This window comes from Saccoglossus kowalevskii, chromosome 16 (assembly GCF_978046115.1).
Source record: "Saccoglossus kowalevskii chromosome 16, keSacKowa6.1, whole genome shotgun sequence".
Lineage (NCBI taxonomy): Eukaryota > Metazoa > Hemichordata > Enteropneusta > Harrimaniidae > Saccoglossus > Saccoglossus kowalevskii.
In genome coordinates this window covers 13,595,440-13,611,470 of record NC_140656.1, presented here as the reverse complement: position 1 = coordinate 13,611,470, position 16,031 = coordinate 13,595,440, and the positions used below count along the sequence as shown (strand labels likewise).

The 16,031-nt window shown below is 34.6% G+C and overlaps 1 protein-coding gene across 1 annotated transcript; it reads left to right on the top strand.

Annotated features, from left to right (window-relative positions):
* Nucleotides 1-254: 254 nt before the first annotated feature.
* Nucleotides 255-14,229, top strand: LOC102803637 (neuronal acetylcholine receptor subunit alpha-9-like). Its single transcript, XM_078005359.2, has 6 exons — nt 255-315; nt 2,884-3,026; nt 9,813-9,857; nt 10,028-10,137; nt 12,453-12,988; nt 13,475-14,229. The coding sequence occupies exons 1-6, from the start codon at nt 255-257 to the stop codon at nt 14,011-14,013; spliced, it is 1,434 nt and encodes a 477-aa protein (XP_077861485.1). The 3' UTR covers nt 14,014-14,229.
* Nucleotides 14,230-16,031: the final 1,802 nt, after the last annotated feature.

Below are 16,031 nucleotides of genomic sequence, written 5' to 3'. Positions count from 1 at the left end.
ATGCTATTTTGAAATGGTTGCCACGCCGTGCAGGTTATATGAAGTTGATGATGGAGTCGCAAAGCTGGAACTACCACGGCACATTGTCAGCACTTGTGTATGCTGATCTTTCCGTGTGATGTGTCGACGGCAAACGTTATAATCTGCTGTGATATCCACTTGTAGTGCTCGTCCCCTTCAAAACGTAACTCGTGCAAAACCAGTTTGCAGCTTACACCGCCGGGAAACATAGCTGCAAGTATAACTCAAGCATGATGCGTGTATTCGTATTCAGAAAACTTCTTATATTTCTACATGTGTCACATTTCTTGTTAGGTAAGTACAGTTTTTGACAAATATTACTTAATATAAATACGATGCGTACTGTTCTTAGTAAATAATTCGCCTCGTAGTTCAGTATATTAATTGCGTGAAAAACTGAACATCGCGTCAATATGACACCGTGTGGACAGCCCACTGTATACAGTGTATAGATACAGATAACACGGTGCAGATAACATTTATCTGAGGTGAATTCCCCATCGTATATGTAATACTTAGTAAGTCAATTAATCATGGTTCTAGTAATATTTTTAACAATTAATTTAAATTATGTTGACTAGGGTATCTTATGCGTGTTTATCGATGTGCAGTGGCTGCGGTTTGGTCACGGTGAAAAGTCGAACTATAATCGTGAAGAGTGCTTACCTGATATGAACGCTGACGATACAGCGATTTATACACGATGGCCAATCTAATACGGCATGTTATTAGAACAAAACTAGACAAAGGAAACAATACATTAAATAATATATAGATGAATAAATGAATAAAACAATGATAAATCGATATAATTATTTAATAATATACTAGTAGTATATGGATCTGAAAAACCTTATTTAAAAATATAAAAAAAAATTATCTTTAAATTAATAAATTTCAATGAATTTATATATTTAACATATTTAAAACCCCTGCAAATGATGTTATACCTCTTGTAAACTTGCTGACTATTTTTAAATACAAGATTTAATCTTGTGCACTGACTCCTGGTATTTGTGAACCGGTGAATGGCTGAGATAAATGTCAAACTAAAAAACTCACAATTATTGTTCTTAAAATTCCACGTGAAAATTAACCAAATAGCATTAGATACCATTGAACATTTTTCAGAGACATGTCCGGCGTAATCGCAGTCTCACGAGAAAGTAATTTTAAAAGGAAAATTAGAATCACACTGAAACAAAAAAACAAACACTGAAAAGTTGAATGTTATGACCTAATAACGTTATAAATTTATCAAAATAAGCTTTAAACCAATGTACGATTATTTGATTTTTCCACAGTTCTTTGCACGCATGTCGGATGGGTCCATAAAACAGACTGTAGCAGTATGATGATGGACAATTCTCCGGGGTAGATATCCCGACATTTTCAACGCCTGGCAACCATCACGGTGAAAACAAAAGCCGAAACTGTACTTTGGATTAGTTTTTGAGACTCCCCTGGATATCATAAAATTAATCCCTATACGTGCAACATCATTTTGGTTACTCAGCTTTACTTCAAAGTTGAGTTTGTGCTGTTTCCTTGACAGCTAATTTTACCGGCTCTTCGAACAGCAGCTTGCGCGGGGCCCACTGAAATAAATGGTACAGTGGCGCGCGTCTCAGCAACATGGAACGCTCTGTGACGTAGCCCCTCCCCCCTGCCGACAATATTACGAAGATTTCATTCCCTGCGCGCTCTGCTACTTACTAGTATTGTAATCATATACCATTAAAAATATTGATCACCTAACCAGTCAGTCAGCAGTATTTTGGGTAGCAGCCTAAATTTTAAAACATTTATGTCCGTGTGACTGTTACTAATGCAGGATTTGACGAGTAATTTATGGAAAGGAAAATACAAATATCATAGAAGCAATGCCATTGTTATTGGGATGTCGACCACACGTTTGTTTTTATAATATGCATAATTCGTTTTTTTTTTATTAATTAAAACTTTTGAAAGACAGTTTGCTATGACACAGGTCATATGTAGCATATAACGCCTACAAGCGATTATCCGGTGGCCGTGAAAAACCCCAGGTTGAGTTGATTCGTATATACATCAGTTCTGTGATCAACTTTTCTGAGGTTGCTTCCAGCAGGTTTTAAACTGGGGTATGGTTTTAGATGTACGGTCATGGCTTAACTTTACAATTAGTATAGGCAATAGCACAAGTTTAAGTGTGTTTATGACTACAAACGCCGAAATTGTGGTCAGCGTCTTGTAAGCTCACAATGCAAAACAAAATACACGGTAACGAATTACCGACTTATACCAGGACAAAAACGGTAAAATTAAGATATTCACGAAACAGAATGTCAGCCGATACCGTGCTTGTCAACAGTATAAAATATAGAATTCCGTCATCTGTTTCCCATTCTATATGCGTACTCAAGGTCACCTTTTGTGTATAAAGAATTATGTGTGTACGTATATCAGTGAATAATGCTCTGTAGAACTAATAGTCTGTTGAACCTATTATTCCCAAAGTGGCATAGCTTTATAACGAGTTAAACGTGTTCAACAAATCTAAATTGTACATAACCCAACGGGACCACGTAATGACCGCTCACGACACGACACGAAATCTGAATATGTTCTGTTTAAAGCCAGTTTGGACTTTATAGACGAAAAATTCAATTTAATGATTTTCCTCAAATTTATAAAATATATAAAGAAAATCTATATTATTGCTAGTAACACACAAATCATTACTAGATTTCACCACCATTTTATAAACAAATAACACATTGACTTGAATTTGTGTGTTATTGACACATAATTATATTTACCAGATCAAAAACCTGTTCGACTTCACTCACTTACTTACTACGTTATTATTTCTTATTATAGATTTTTCGATCGCTTCTAACTCCTCTGCAAGGTTGATGTCGGACCTCTTGACCGCGTATCCGAAGTTTATTCGACCAGTAGAAAATGACACTACAATCACCATTGTCAAACACAGAATGACGCCGGTGCAGATGATCGAAGTGGTATGTATATATGTTTCGGGATGTGCCAGAAACTGCGCTTCGCGAGAATTGTTTTTTTTTTTTTTTTTTTGTCATTTGTTATTCTGCCGTCATTGAGTTAACTCTCTCGACATTCGTGATTACATGGACCCAGGGAACAGTAGGCGCGACAACGGAGGACAAAGGAACACTAATTGAGCAGCCGACACTTGCAAAACAAATTAGAACGATTCGCACCTAAGCTTATTTTGTGATCACATGACCATGGTATTATATCTTCTCCATAACAAAACTCACAGTGTCAAATCATTTAACTGGCAGACAGATTAACAACATAAGAAAGGACATTAATATCAGTGTATAGATAGCACATAATAACAAATACCAGTCGAGTGATGACTGAATTATTATTATTTACTTGCTGAAATTACAACCTGTACTAACTGGGTTGCATGTTAACGGGTTGCACTTCTTGATTGACAGTATGTGGGGTGCGAATGGCAGCACATACTAGTCAAATGACATCATATACGAATGAGCGACATCATATATTAACAAATTACATCATGTGCTAATATAACGAATGCGTCATGTATAAACAAATGGTAACACAGCATTTGTTACAAAGTGACAGTAAGTCATGGTCGAATGACAGTATGTAATGACGAAATGAAAGCATATAATAACGAATGGAAATACAGTGATCTTTTTATCTACATTTTATTTATTAATTGTTGCATGGCATCTACCGTAGAAATACTTGACAACGACCTGTCTCTCACTGGACATCAGCTAAATATATCAATAATATAGTTTGTTGTAAATGACGTCATATATCATCACGCATTGTTAATTAGTACTTATGATTGTTAGTTATTCCACTTTTTAAAGGGCTACAAATACTAAACTAAATGACTCTTTTTATACGATATTACATGTTGACTTGCTAAGTGAAAAATAAGTATTGCAAGTATCCCAGGGGCATGCAGTCGACACTACGATGAACGTGCAGGGATTGTTAATTAGTGAGTCACAGTGACACTGCTTTAAAACTCCGCCCCATAATCGATATTAATCGGAAAGAGATGCTGCTTGTATGCAAATTATCTGTTTTTTTTCTAACTTTCTATCATACCGATCATTTGAGTAACGTCGGGAAGGGGATGGGGCGAAACAAAAATAAATCATATTGTAAATACATAATAACTGATACAAGTGGAAAAATGACAGTACAGTATATGGAAGTATACAGGAAGACTGTTACCATTTTTTTATGCAAATGTTCATGCAAAATATTAGTTAATCAAAATGTTAATTAAAATTAACATACAGTGTGCTATTTATCGTCGAATTGGTAATTGTGATTCATTTTAGTATATTGCTGCGAAGAAATCAAGAAATTGAAAAAATCATGCAAACATTTTTAATTGAACAACATTAATTAAAATCAAATGCAGAAGTGTTGAAATGTTATGGGTGAACAATTAAGCAGTCATATACCTATATTGAGGGATTTGTGATTGGCTTCACTATTATTATAACTTCTTCTTCAATTGATCATGCATATAGATTGACTGGCATGAATAATAATATTATACAGTGCAAATGAATTATCATTTTAAGTGTCTGTGTGCTGGCTTGATTTGACTGATACTGAATCATTATAATAATTCAAGTGGAATGATGGGTATTTGAGGTAAAATACATTTGAATTAACATCACGATTCATAATATATTAGACTATAGCGGACGTCTGTGCATTGATGATGATACAATGAACAAAAGTGGTTCTGTAAATGAGAATTAGTAAGAGTGCATTCTCGCCCCAACTTGATTCCAGCGAATTACGATCAAGATAAAAATGTAAATTTCTAGTATTACAAACGCAATTGAAAGAGTCTGTGAATAAACTTGATGGGGTCCGTTGGTTAGATGTACATTTGACTGACGCGCACATAAAACTCGCACGAAATGGGAACTTCTTCGCTTATACAGTCAGACTGATACGTAAGTTTGTAAGATCGTCTTACGATCACTTAATAAGTCAATTTCTTGAAAACTGATAGGCAACTATTTGGGGAAGAGCTAAATATTGAATGGTGTTAATTGGAAATTTTCTTGCACGTACGGTCTACGATTTCAGAGTAACCTAGAATAACAAGACATTGGCATAAAAACAGTTTATATAAATTACCCATATCCGCCTGGAATGTTTGATTGCCTAAACAGAAGTAAGTGAAGTTATTGCCATATTTACAAACCCAAAACGCACGTAATACATGTTTCGGAATTAATATGAAAATGAACTTATGCCAAAATAAAAATGTTTAATTTGTATATTTTATTTCAGAATTTTTGCTTTTATAAAGTAAAGCTCTTTTAATTTGGAATAACATTTATACATGCAGTCGCATTGTTTAAAATTTAAAAATATGCAAAGCACATATGGCGATTCATTGTCACCTTCAATAAGTTATTGCTTATATTCATTTCAAAATTATGCACTGAAATAACTGTCCCAATAAAACACAGCTGCACAAATGTATTCCCAAAATAAAATCTATATATAACACAACATTTATTTATACACTACGGCTTTAATAGTTGTAAATACGTCAATACAATGTAATCCAATTGGTCATCAACTAACAATCTTCCAATCCTCTAAGTAGACTGTTTGTTGATTTGACAATATATTATTTGATTAGTTAAATACAAATCTGGTAGTTTCTGGTAGTTTTAGATTAGCCGAAGGACATATTTACTTATTTACATATATCATTATTTCTAATTCTCGTAACAGTGACTATGTGTAGTGTAGTGTAGTGTTGTGCAGCGTGGTGTGGTGTGGTGTAGTGTAGTAAATGATAGTTTTCCTATCTTTATCCTCATGGTGACTTCTCTCGAGGAGTGCAAGTCCCATGAAGTGCATTTCTCGAACATTAATGAAATGTGTGTGAACTCATACATATATTAATATACGCAATAATAGCAAGAGGGCAAAATCTCGGTTAACTGTGATCAAATGAAGCGCTAACATACTCGGATACACGCCTCGAAATTACGAAATTGATGACTGTTTCAACATTCGACAAAAAACGAAATGAATACATGAGTTAATGTGTAATAAATCAAAATTTAATCTAAAAACATTTGAACAGATATTTAATGGATATTAACACATTATCAAATGTTAAAACATCAGTGTTATTTTATATAAAGAGGCACGAATTAGAACGACATTAGAAATCAGAATTGATAGTTTATGATGACAATGACGATGAATGCATGCTATTTTACATATTTCTGTCATAAATCTCGCTGATTTATTATTGTTTCAACCATACTGTGTGTTCGTGCCGGGCTCTACGCTATATTGACTATAACAGACTATAGGAAAAAGCGAAGCATATTTAAAGCTGAAAATAAAGTATACTTTATTTACTAATTTACATATGCAGTTATATTAGGGTAATTTTTAAACCAGTAACACTTTTCTGTGTGTTAAACCCGTTACAACAATATAGTGACCACCCACCCCCGACTTTTCCAAAAGTAATATTGAATTGAATTTCTGATATATGTATACATCCCAGATATATTCATTTTTATTAGGCTACCTACTTGAAGAAGATCCAGGATATAAAATCAATCACTGAATGAACAATATACGCGAATTAAATCATGCAAGACCGATACGATACCCGAATATAAATCACAGAGTATCATCATCATTAACTCGGTATATTCATCATGTGGGAAATACAAGAGAAATACTTTAGGCTACTAGTCCCTTTGCTCTCGTAGAATATTGCGATGTCGCAAATTGTGCTGTATATTACTAGGTGATAGTGTAGTGATTTTGTTAGACGATGTCGAGTAACTCACTCGTTGGGTTCGCCGTTGAAGCATAGGGCGATCTAAAATCTAATTAGTCCAGTGTTTTCATTAATATTCTATTTAGGTGAATTATGATTGATTGATATGATTAGATCTCGGGGATGCAATTGTATGAACCAGTGCATAAGTAATATGTTTATTATCGGTGAGGACACACCCACAGTTATTATATTAACTGTGTATAGAATGGATATTTTTACTTAATAGGTTAATGTAATAAGTTACTGCAATACATATGAAATATCCAAAATAAACACATTATTAAATTGTTTTCAGCAATTCATCACCAGCTCTCTACGCATTTGTAATTCACTAAAATTGCGTTGTTTTTACGCTTATATATTGAAAACGGCACTTAACATTGCATATTACAATTCACAAATGAATTATATTTGAAGTGAGCTGCTTCACAGTTTGAACGACAAATATATACGTGAATATATTGTTGACTCAAAAGGGAGGGGCTTCAGTGACACTACTTCGTCAACAATATCGTAGATCTTACATGCAAGAAAACAAATGTGGCAAGTGATTGCATCCAAGGTCTTTTTCATATATCATCAACTTGCCATAAAACAGTGGGGAATAAGATGAAAAGGTCTGCTGAATGCTAAAGACTGAGTGCGGATCGCGTCTATTACACCTCATGCAATGGACATACACCCATTAAAATGTGAAAACATTATACAATGATTCTAAAAATCGTACAGCATAAACTGGCGCATTTCGTAATTAATAATTGTACTTACAACTCCAGCAATACAGCTGTGTTGACATGATTATTAAATTACAGATAATACAGATAAACCCATTAACATTCTAGATGTATTCATCACGTTTCTGGGGTAGACAAAAGCATGATAGTATGTGCGTTCATTATCAATAATATCGAGTTGGGAAATGTCTATTGTAGCTTAGAATGGTTAGATTGCAATACTGGATTATAAAACATATGTCCGGTAGATCAGTTTTGCACTAATATCAAGAAATTAATCCAAAACCTGTCAGTATTCCATGTACATCATTATGACTTTATAAAAGAATAGTAATAAGTAATTCTTAATTCATACTTTCATCAAATTTATTATGAATTACGCACCATACGAAAATGTATGACGACTGAATGTTGATTCTTAATAAACAAGTACTGGGCACAGGTGTTACGATATACACAATATCTGAGCACATATTGTAATAATATAAGGTTATTACGAGAATACCTCAAAGTATGCACGAAAGCAGTACAGCTGAAATATCGACTGACGCGTAGCAGAGGTCGATGCGTGGGTACTGTCTGAGTGAAAGATGCAAAATGTAGTAATTATAACTACAGTAAGACGTCTTAATCACGGACTTTAGAGAGTGTGAAATACTAAATCCATACAAGGCTATTATGTTGATTTTTTTATCTAAGCCCCACAATCGTCGTGTGGCGCGTTCCAAATGACCAATGTTTTTTTTTTACGCACGGAGGATGACAAATTTTACTACTTCATTTTTGATGTTGCCAACCTTAATTATGCATTATTTCTGCGTGTATTCTTGTCTTCTTCAACGCACAATAGTTCTTTTTTTAGATTAAGTTGTACTGTTTCAACTGAACTCATACGCTATTATTTGTAAAGGTGTTCACTATTAAGTAGCTTCTTGTTACACATTAGTGAGTTTTAAAATTATACAATAATAAAAATATGTTATCGTATAATTTAAGATGGTCAGTAAAATTAATTATACCCGAGGGATTTTCGTTTAAATACCGTAGTCAAACATCATATCCGATATTAGTTGTTACGCTCCATGTATTATGTATATGTAATATCTGCCTTGGTTTTGTGTGTTTAATAGTAGACATCTTGACAACGATATGTGGATGGTGTTAAGGATTTCCTGCAAATATTGTGTTTTTCCTCGAAGGAAATTGTCTGTAAAAGGGTCACCGATATCACATAAATAAAACAAAATTCAATTTGTGTGAGATGCATTTTTCATTTTCACTGATTAGGTAATTTTGTTGCACATTTTCAGTGTCGACATTATACGGATTTACAAGCCTGCAAGTCAATTCTGATGCACTCAAAAATATATTTCATAATATGCTACCATTGAATTCCTGTGTTATTACCACAAATTAAGGTATATTATCGGTATAAATCATACAATACTTGTTTGTATGATGCAATATCAGTGTGTATGATATAATACACATTGCTTGAATGGACACGCTCCGATCTCATCTCATCTTAACACGTTTAGTCCTGGTGAGTCGTAACAGAGTTGTGGGGCTCCACGACTACAGTTATCTGTTCAAAATATAAAAAACTGCAATTGCCTATTATATACTTATATTATTTGTTATTACTATTTATGTATGATTGTTTTGTCGTCCAAATGAATTCCCTAAGGTTAAATGTTATCTTGTTTTTTAATGAATAATACAAATAAAATTTATAAAAAAATGTTCACAGAAAATCAGACTCTAAGCTATTATCTGATTTCCTTTTCGTCCATTCATCACACCTTCAAAATTTATTTATCATTATTAATATTTTTTATAATTTTCGTGATGTTATCAAAGTAATATAAAAAAATAAATGTATACAGTGTTTAAAAAATCTTCACAGAAAATCAGACTCTAAGCTATTATCTGATTTCCTTTTCGCCCAATCATCACACCTTCAAAATTTATTTATCATTATTAATATTTTTGTAATTTTCGTTATGTTATCAATGCCATATAAAAAAATAAATGTATACAGTGTTTAGTAAAGACAATGTTAAAATAAATGGTTTGAATAGATTACTCAGGTTATTAAAGTTGGTACATGAATTACACTCGGTGTCGACTGCGAATCGCAAGACTGTTTGGTGATGATATAAATAAATGACTACTCTTTTGATTTATTACAGGACGAACGAAACCAAATAATCACTATAAAGTGTTGGTTAAGTCAGGTACAGAAGCATGAACTATTGAGTATAGTAACATAGTTTCACACTAACAAAATCACTGATTCAATTCATTATACACGATTGTAATTTGTATAAGCTTATATCGTATCGTAGTTAACAGTTTCATTCCTCAACAATTAATTACACAAAATCATTATCATTTTATTGTATAGATTTGGACAGATGACTATCTTCGTTGGGACCCATCACTGTATGGCAATACAACAGAAATCAGAGTTCCAATACATCTCATATGGCAGCCAGACATCACATTAGTGGAAAGGTGTGTACATACGTAATTTCAATAATAATAATTGCATATTCAAATAATTTGACAAAAGTTACACTTCGACAGTGTTACACCATTTCTTCTAATCGCGCCATCTAGCGACGAAGCACTTATATGACGCAACTGAGTGACACAAATGTCGTTCAAAGCGTCGATATCTTTTCGATCTGTATACAAAATTGGGTTTTTGGGCGTTTTTTTTACTATGCTCTAGATAATGATAGACATCAAAGCCAAGCACAATGGTCGATTATAGCTCAGCGACATCGCTTTCACCTATATAGTCAGTTTGACTGTCGCAGAAGTACTCAGGGGGCGATTGTATGACAATCTTATTGGCTGTCGTTAAAAGGCATTTATTTGTTGAATCACCCAGGCACGTCTGTCTCGGTCTTATCACCCTGGTGTAGTATAAACCAATAATCTGGTCATAAAATAACAAGTCATAAAAGACAAGATTGCTATCGGATGTAGTATCTGTTTCGCGATAGCATTATAGTTTATTGGTGTCGAATTATTGCGAATCATTGGGTCTACTATCACAGCAGTAAATGAATAATATAAAATAATGTAAGCTTATTTTTACTCTGCTGACCAGTTTTCTCAGTCTTTTCTGTAAGCGTCGATAATATAAATGTAATGGCAAATAATTGGTTAACATTTTTGTTTAGTATGTTACCTTATGATTTGCCGGTATCTTATATTCTCCGCAGCTTAGTGTAGTAAAATCGACTAATTAGTGAGGTTAAAAATTTGCCTTCACTGCAAAACCTATTGACCTTTTAAAACGAAAGTCTATATATCAATACGGTCCAAAACATAAGGTATAACATTAAAATAGTTAAAAAAAATAAAGTAGATACAGTATAATCTACTAACTATCTGTCTATATATTTAGCTTGCCTAAATGACAATAATATCTATGGTTTCATATACTTACATTTATTTATTTCTGATAGTCAAGAGAAATTTGTAAAAACTGTTTTTGGCGAGTTTACAATTATAAACCACGCTACTTTGTACATTAAACCATCACGAAACGATGTGGATCATAATCGTAAACATGCTCCAAAGCATGCAATATTTATATATTGAATCGTCACGAAGCGCTTCAGATACATAAAATGGTAAAAGAAAGGCCGAAAACAGTTCATCAATATAAAACAGGGTATGTGAGGTTTAATTCAAATAGCAAACGCCTACACAAACATATGCGTTATTGTGCCGTCACACAAGTGCTCTCTCTCTAGAGGGCGCGACGAATAAGAATATTGCATTGGAGGTTTGTTACTAATAAGGTCATTCAATTGTAGAATAATTTCTTTCTCATTAACATAATACTGATTTATCGTGCTTTTTACAATATAGATCTATAATCTATTCATGCAATATATTTTAGTATGTTATGTGAACCAAAAAGCCTATCGAATACAGTATCTGTTTTACGGAAGCAATATACTTTTAAAGCATATCGATAATAATAAACTATTATTATCGATAATAATAAACTATTATTATCGATCTGCAGCCAACCAAAAGATCTTACTGTTACCGTAACGAATAATTAAAAATATTTGTAATAATTCACATTGCTATTCTGGCAAGCGTTCTCGATCTGGCTTATAAGCGTTGCCAATATAAACACAAACCATTAGTTAAAAGTTTAGTGCAGTATGTCTCCTCGTGATTTGCTTGTATCTTAAGTTTTATACACACATTTGGAATAATAGTTACGGCAAAAGATGGGTGTCCTTCGTTGAAAATTAGCTGGCGTAACTCCGCTGGATATATGTTGGCGTTCGTTCAGACAGTTCACAAGCCATTGTCTTATTGGCACAGAAAGCCGTATATAAATGCGTTCAAAATCGTGAGATGTATTAAACTATTACAATACCTGTAAAATGAACTACAGTATGGGCAATTGAATCTATAGTTAAATAATAGTATAACAGGCCTTGTCACTATGTCCACATTGTAATCCAACAAAGAAACTCGATAAAGCACTTCAGTTTTGTATATGTTCGTTAAAATGTTATTGTCTTTGTTGCATCACCCATACACGCATGCATGCCTCGGTCCCATTAACGTAACATTGTGTTTGTCGCGTTCCTATAAACCTTAAGTGCCCTGAATCAAGAGCCCAGTCGGGTGTAGTATATGCTTGACGGAAGCATTATAGTGTAACGAATTATTAAACCTACTTGTAATAAATAATTTAAATAAAAATTTGGACAGAGCCCTTTTCACTTCTACAGATGAGATGTACAAGTTTAACTTATCTGTTTGTTATTGTATATTCATTATTTCAGTGTAAGTCGTACATTTCAACGCCATTTTGACACTGACGTCATCGTGAACTTCGAAGGTCGGGTCACTGCGTTACAGCCTTACGTCATGGACGCCACGTGCAAAATCGACTCCCTCTACTTTCCCTTCGACGAACAGGTATGTTCCTTGACATTCAACTCCTGGATCAATCCGATCAGTCTGATAGACCTTGAACCTGACCCAGCTAGCAACACGGACAATTTTGTGAGCAACGGCGAATGGGAGCTTGTCGCCATGGAAATACTCAAGCGTTATGCAGATCAGGTCTACTACGTCAACGAACCGTTCGCCGAAGTAAAGTATCGGATTCACCTGAAAAGGCGCTCTTTGTTCTATATCCTCAACATCATGTTTCCGTTTTTCCTGACATGCGCACTAGTCGCGGTCTCGTTCTACCTGCCGTCAGAGTCTGGTGAGCGGATTACTCTGTGTGTCACTAGCATACTTGCACAGTTTGTATTTTTGGAGATAATAACGCAGCATATGCCGCCGAATTCAGAGAACGTTGCATTATTACGTAAGTTCATACATTTAGCTATGTGATATATTCAATGTTAAACGGTAATGCCACTATTTGTTTGACTGACATATAGTAAAGCCTTTTTCACTGTTTTCACAAAATATATCAGACTGAGGAATACTCAGGGTACTCATAATGTTAATATATTGATCATGGGTAGGGAATTTTTCGAAAAAATTAAAAATATAATGCTGACTAAAAATTGATATAATCATTTAGAAATTAAATATTCGTACGTATTACATATTCGTGGGGGCATTATATACCTGTATTTTGCAGACGAATGCAACAATAGAAGTGACCGAATGTTGGACTTTATAACATTACAATAAGACTCTCACAAACAGGTCGTTTGTTCTTGTAAAGTTGTATCTATACCTTGAATTCAATTAAATAAAATAATACTATATAAAGTAAACATCTGGTATAATAAGTAAATTCGGAAAACTAATTATTTAATGCTCAATTTGCTTCATTTTTCAGAAAAGTATTTCTTTGCTTCAATCAGCGGTGTTGCAGTGTCAGCTCTTGTTACCGCGTGGACCCTCAACATGCATTTCCAATCATGTGAATGTAAGCCCGTACCAAATTGGTTGAAGAAAGTGGCGTTCTATTACTTTGCGCCAATCATCTGCCTTGATATGCACCACAGACGGAGAAAGGGGAAACAAATACAACATATGTCTTCTTCTAAGAGGCTTAGTAAGAAATTAGCTAGTAGCCCCACGGCTCCTGTGAGTTGTAAAAATTGTAATCACGCCAACAATTCGACTGAGTTGTGCTTCCAATACGACGAGGTACATGCAACAGACGTACAGGAGGAAAATAGCACCGACGATAGAGTGCAGTATACGAAGTCACGACATCAACACAACGATAACATTATGAGAGAGTGGCAGGAAGTGGCTAAAATCATGGATAGAATGTATTTTCTTATTTATATGTGCGCGGTTATTGGCATGGTAGTCGGATTCACGATGGCATTATCTTGGCATGCTAGGAACCAAAATCATGATGAATGAGTATTCTTTGAATAACGTTTCGGTGTGTTGCCTTTCGGGGATTATGAAAGCTGAGCAGTAGGTTTTAATCACGACAACTTCATGCTATTTTTAGTTGGACCTGACTGGGTTTAGAAAACAAATTATTCGCAGCGCTAAACATGGAAGCATATATTCGCAAAGAAAAATGTGTACTAATCGTTAACATTTTCAATTGAAATCCTGTCAACCCATTAACCACGTTGTTGCATCTGTGGGACGTGTATGTAGCTATAACCGTTTTACGCCAGTCATTGCAATATTACAAAAGACAATGCGTGACAAATCTTTCCAGAAATGTATTTCCTTCTCATGCACTGATTTCAACTATAGGTGGATAGGTGGCGATATATACGCCGTGTTTGGTCAGCTGGGGTTGCTAACGTAATGCAGATTTTACTCTTAATATACGGCATCGCCAATGAGCTTTCTCATCTTTGAATCAATTATACAATATTTATTTAAATGAATGCACTTCTCTTATATTATATTATTTATATATTAATTGATTAAATACATATTTTTTTTTCATATCGTGTCAATCAAGCTCGGAATAGTTGTGATAGGTATTTTTGATGGTTAAAAACCTTTCACTTAGGTAACCGGGGTTCGGTCGTTTCCACGCTAGGCTAACAAAAGACACACACGAGCTTCGTTCATGTTTCCAAAACGATTCTCTGCCAAGTCCCTGGTTTTCACCCGAGACAGCATTGAATCCATCTTTATATACCACGTTCAACTGTTAAATTCTCGATCACGGGTCGCTTTGCAAAGGCCAAATGACTCGGAGACACGTACAGGGTCATAACATTTACCAAGACATAAAATTAACTTAGTACGGGGCAATTTAGGTGCACGATACATTATAGAGCGATTACGATAACACTTGCACAATCGAATAACCGCCAATATTAATAAGAATCCTGAACACATTAAAATCAGAATTAACGTTTCATTTCGAAGTTGGATCATGGAACTCTTCAAATCTCGCAAGGGATGGTCCGTAATTAACTCGTCTACTGGCAAATATAACGTTTTAGCCCGGACCCTGGGAAGGGATGCAATCAATATGCTCAAAGTTCTCACCTTACAAACTGTATATACTGACAAAATCAGTGACCCTGTGCTTATAATAGCCAGAATGGTTTCAATTATAGTAATAGTTTTGACTTCCAAAAACGGTAAGGCAGGGGTTCCATCCGTAATGTCGCTAAATAATTTGTCTACTTTAGAATAATAAATTGGTTTATTTTTCCTTAATAAATCTGCCGTTCTGTTCAAATCTACCACCAAACGTGCATCAGAACGTACAATTTCCTTGAAATTCCCTCTGTTAATGGTGATGTTAGGGAGTTGTACTCGCCACGGGTTTTCATACATCGATTCCCCCGTAATTTCTGTCAAATCATCTGGGTCATAAAAGGGTATTAAAAATGGCAAATTTACCGGATGCAGAAACGTGGGGCCTCGTCTTCTGTGCAACTGGTTAACAATGGCGATATATAGAGATTGTCGGAATTTATAGCGCATCCACAGGGCAATTTAATTATACACATTGTACAACCTTCAATAGGCTCAGGGCTTTTATCCCCGCATGCTATTAACCATTTTGTATCATTGCTATTCACCAAAATATTCCCCTGTCCGATTTCGAGAATCTTAGGGTCGTATACTGGGTTGAGTATTAAATCTATTTTACATGTGTTATGAATTTCCTCTTTATTATCATAGAACAAGGCCTTCGTACACGACGACTTACGCATATTTATCATGGTAATCACAGAGGGACAATCTGTTACTGTCAGACCAGTACAAGACGAAATTTGGTCTGCACTCATTTCAATGTAGTAAGTTTCATCTTCATTAACCCCAAAATACTCTGCAACTGACGTTACCTTCGTGCGCCCGTTCTTTGCTGTATTATTGTCGAAATGCTGAGGTTTATCACCTAAATCATAAGGGAGGGGCATAGGCATGACTATCACGTTATGCACTTCGAA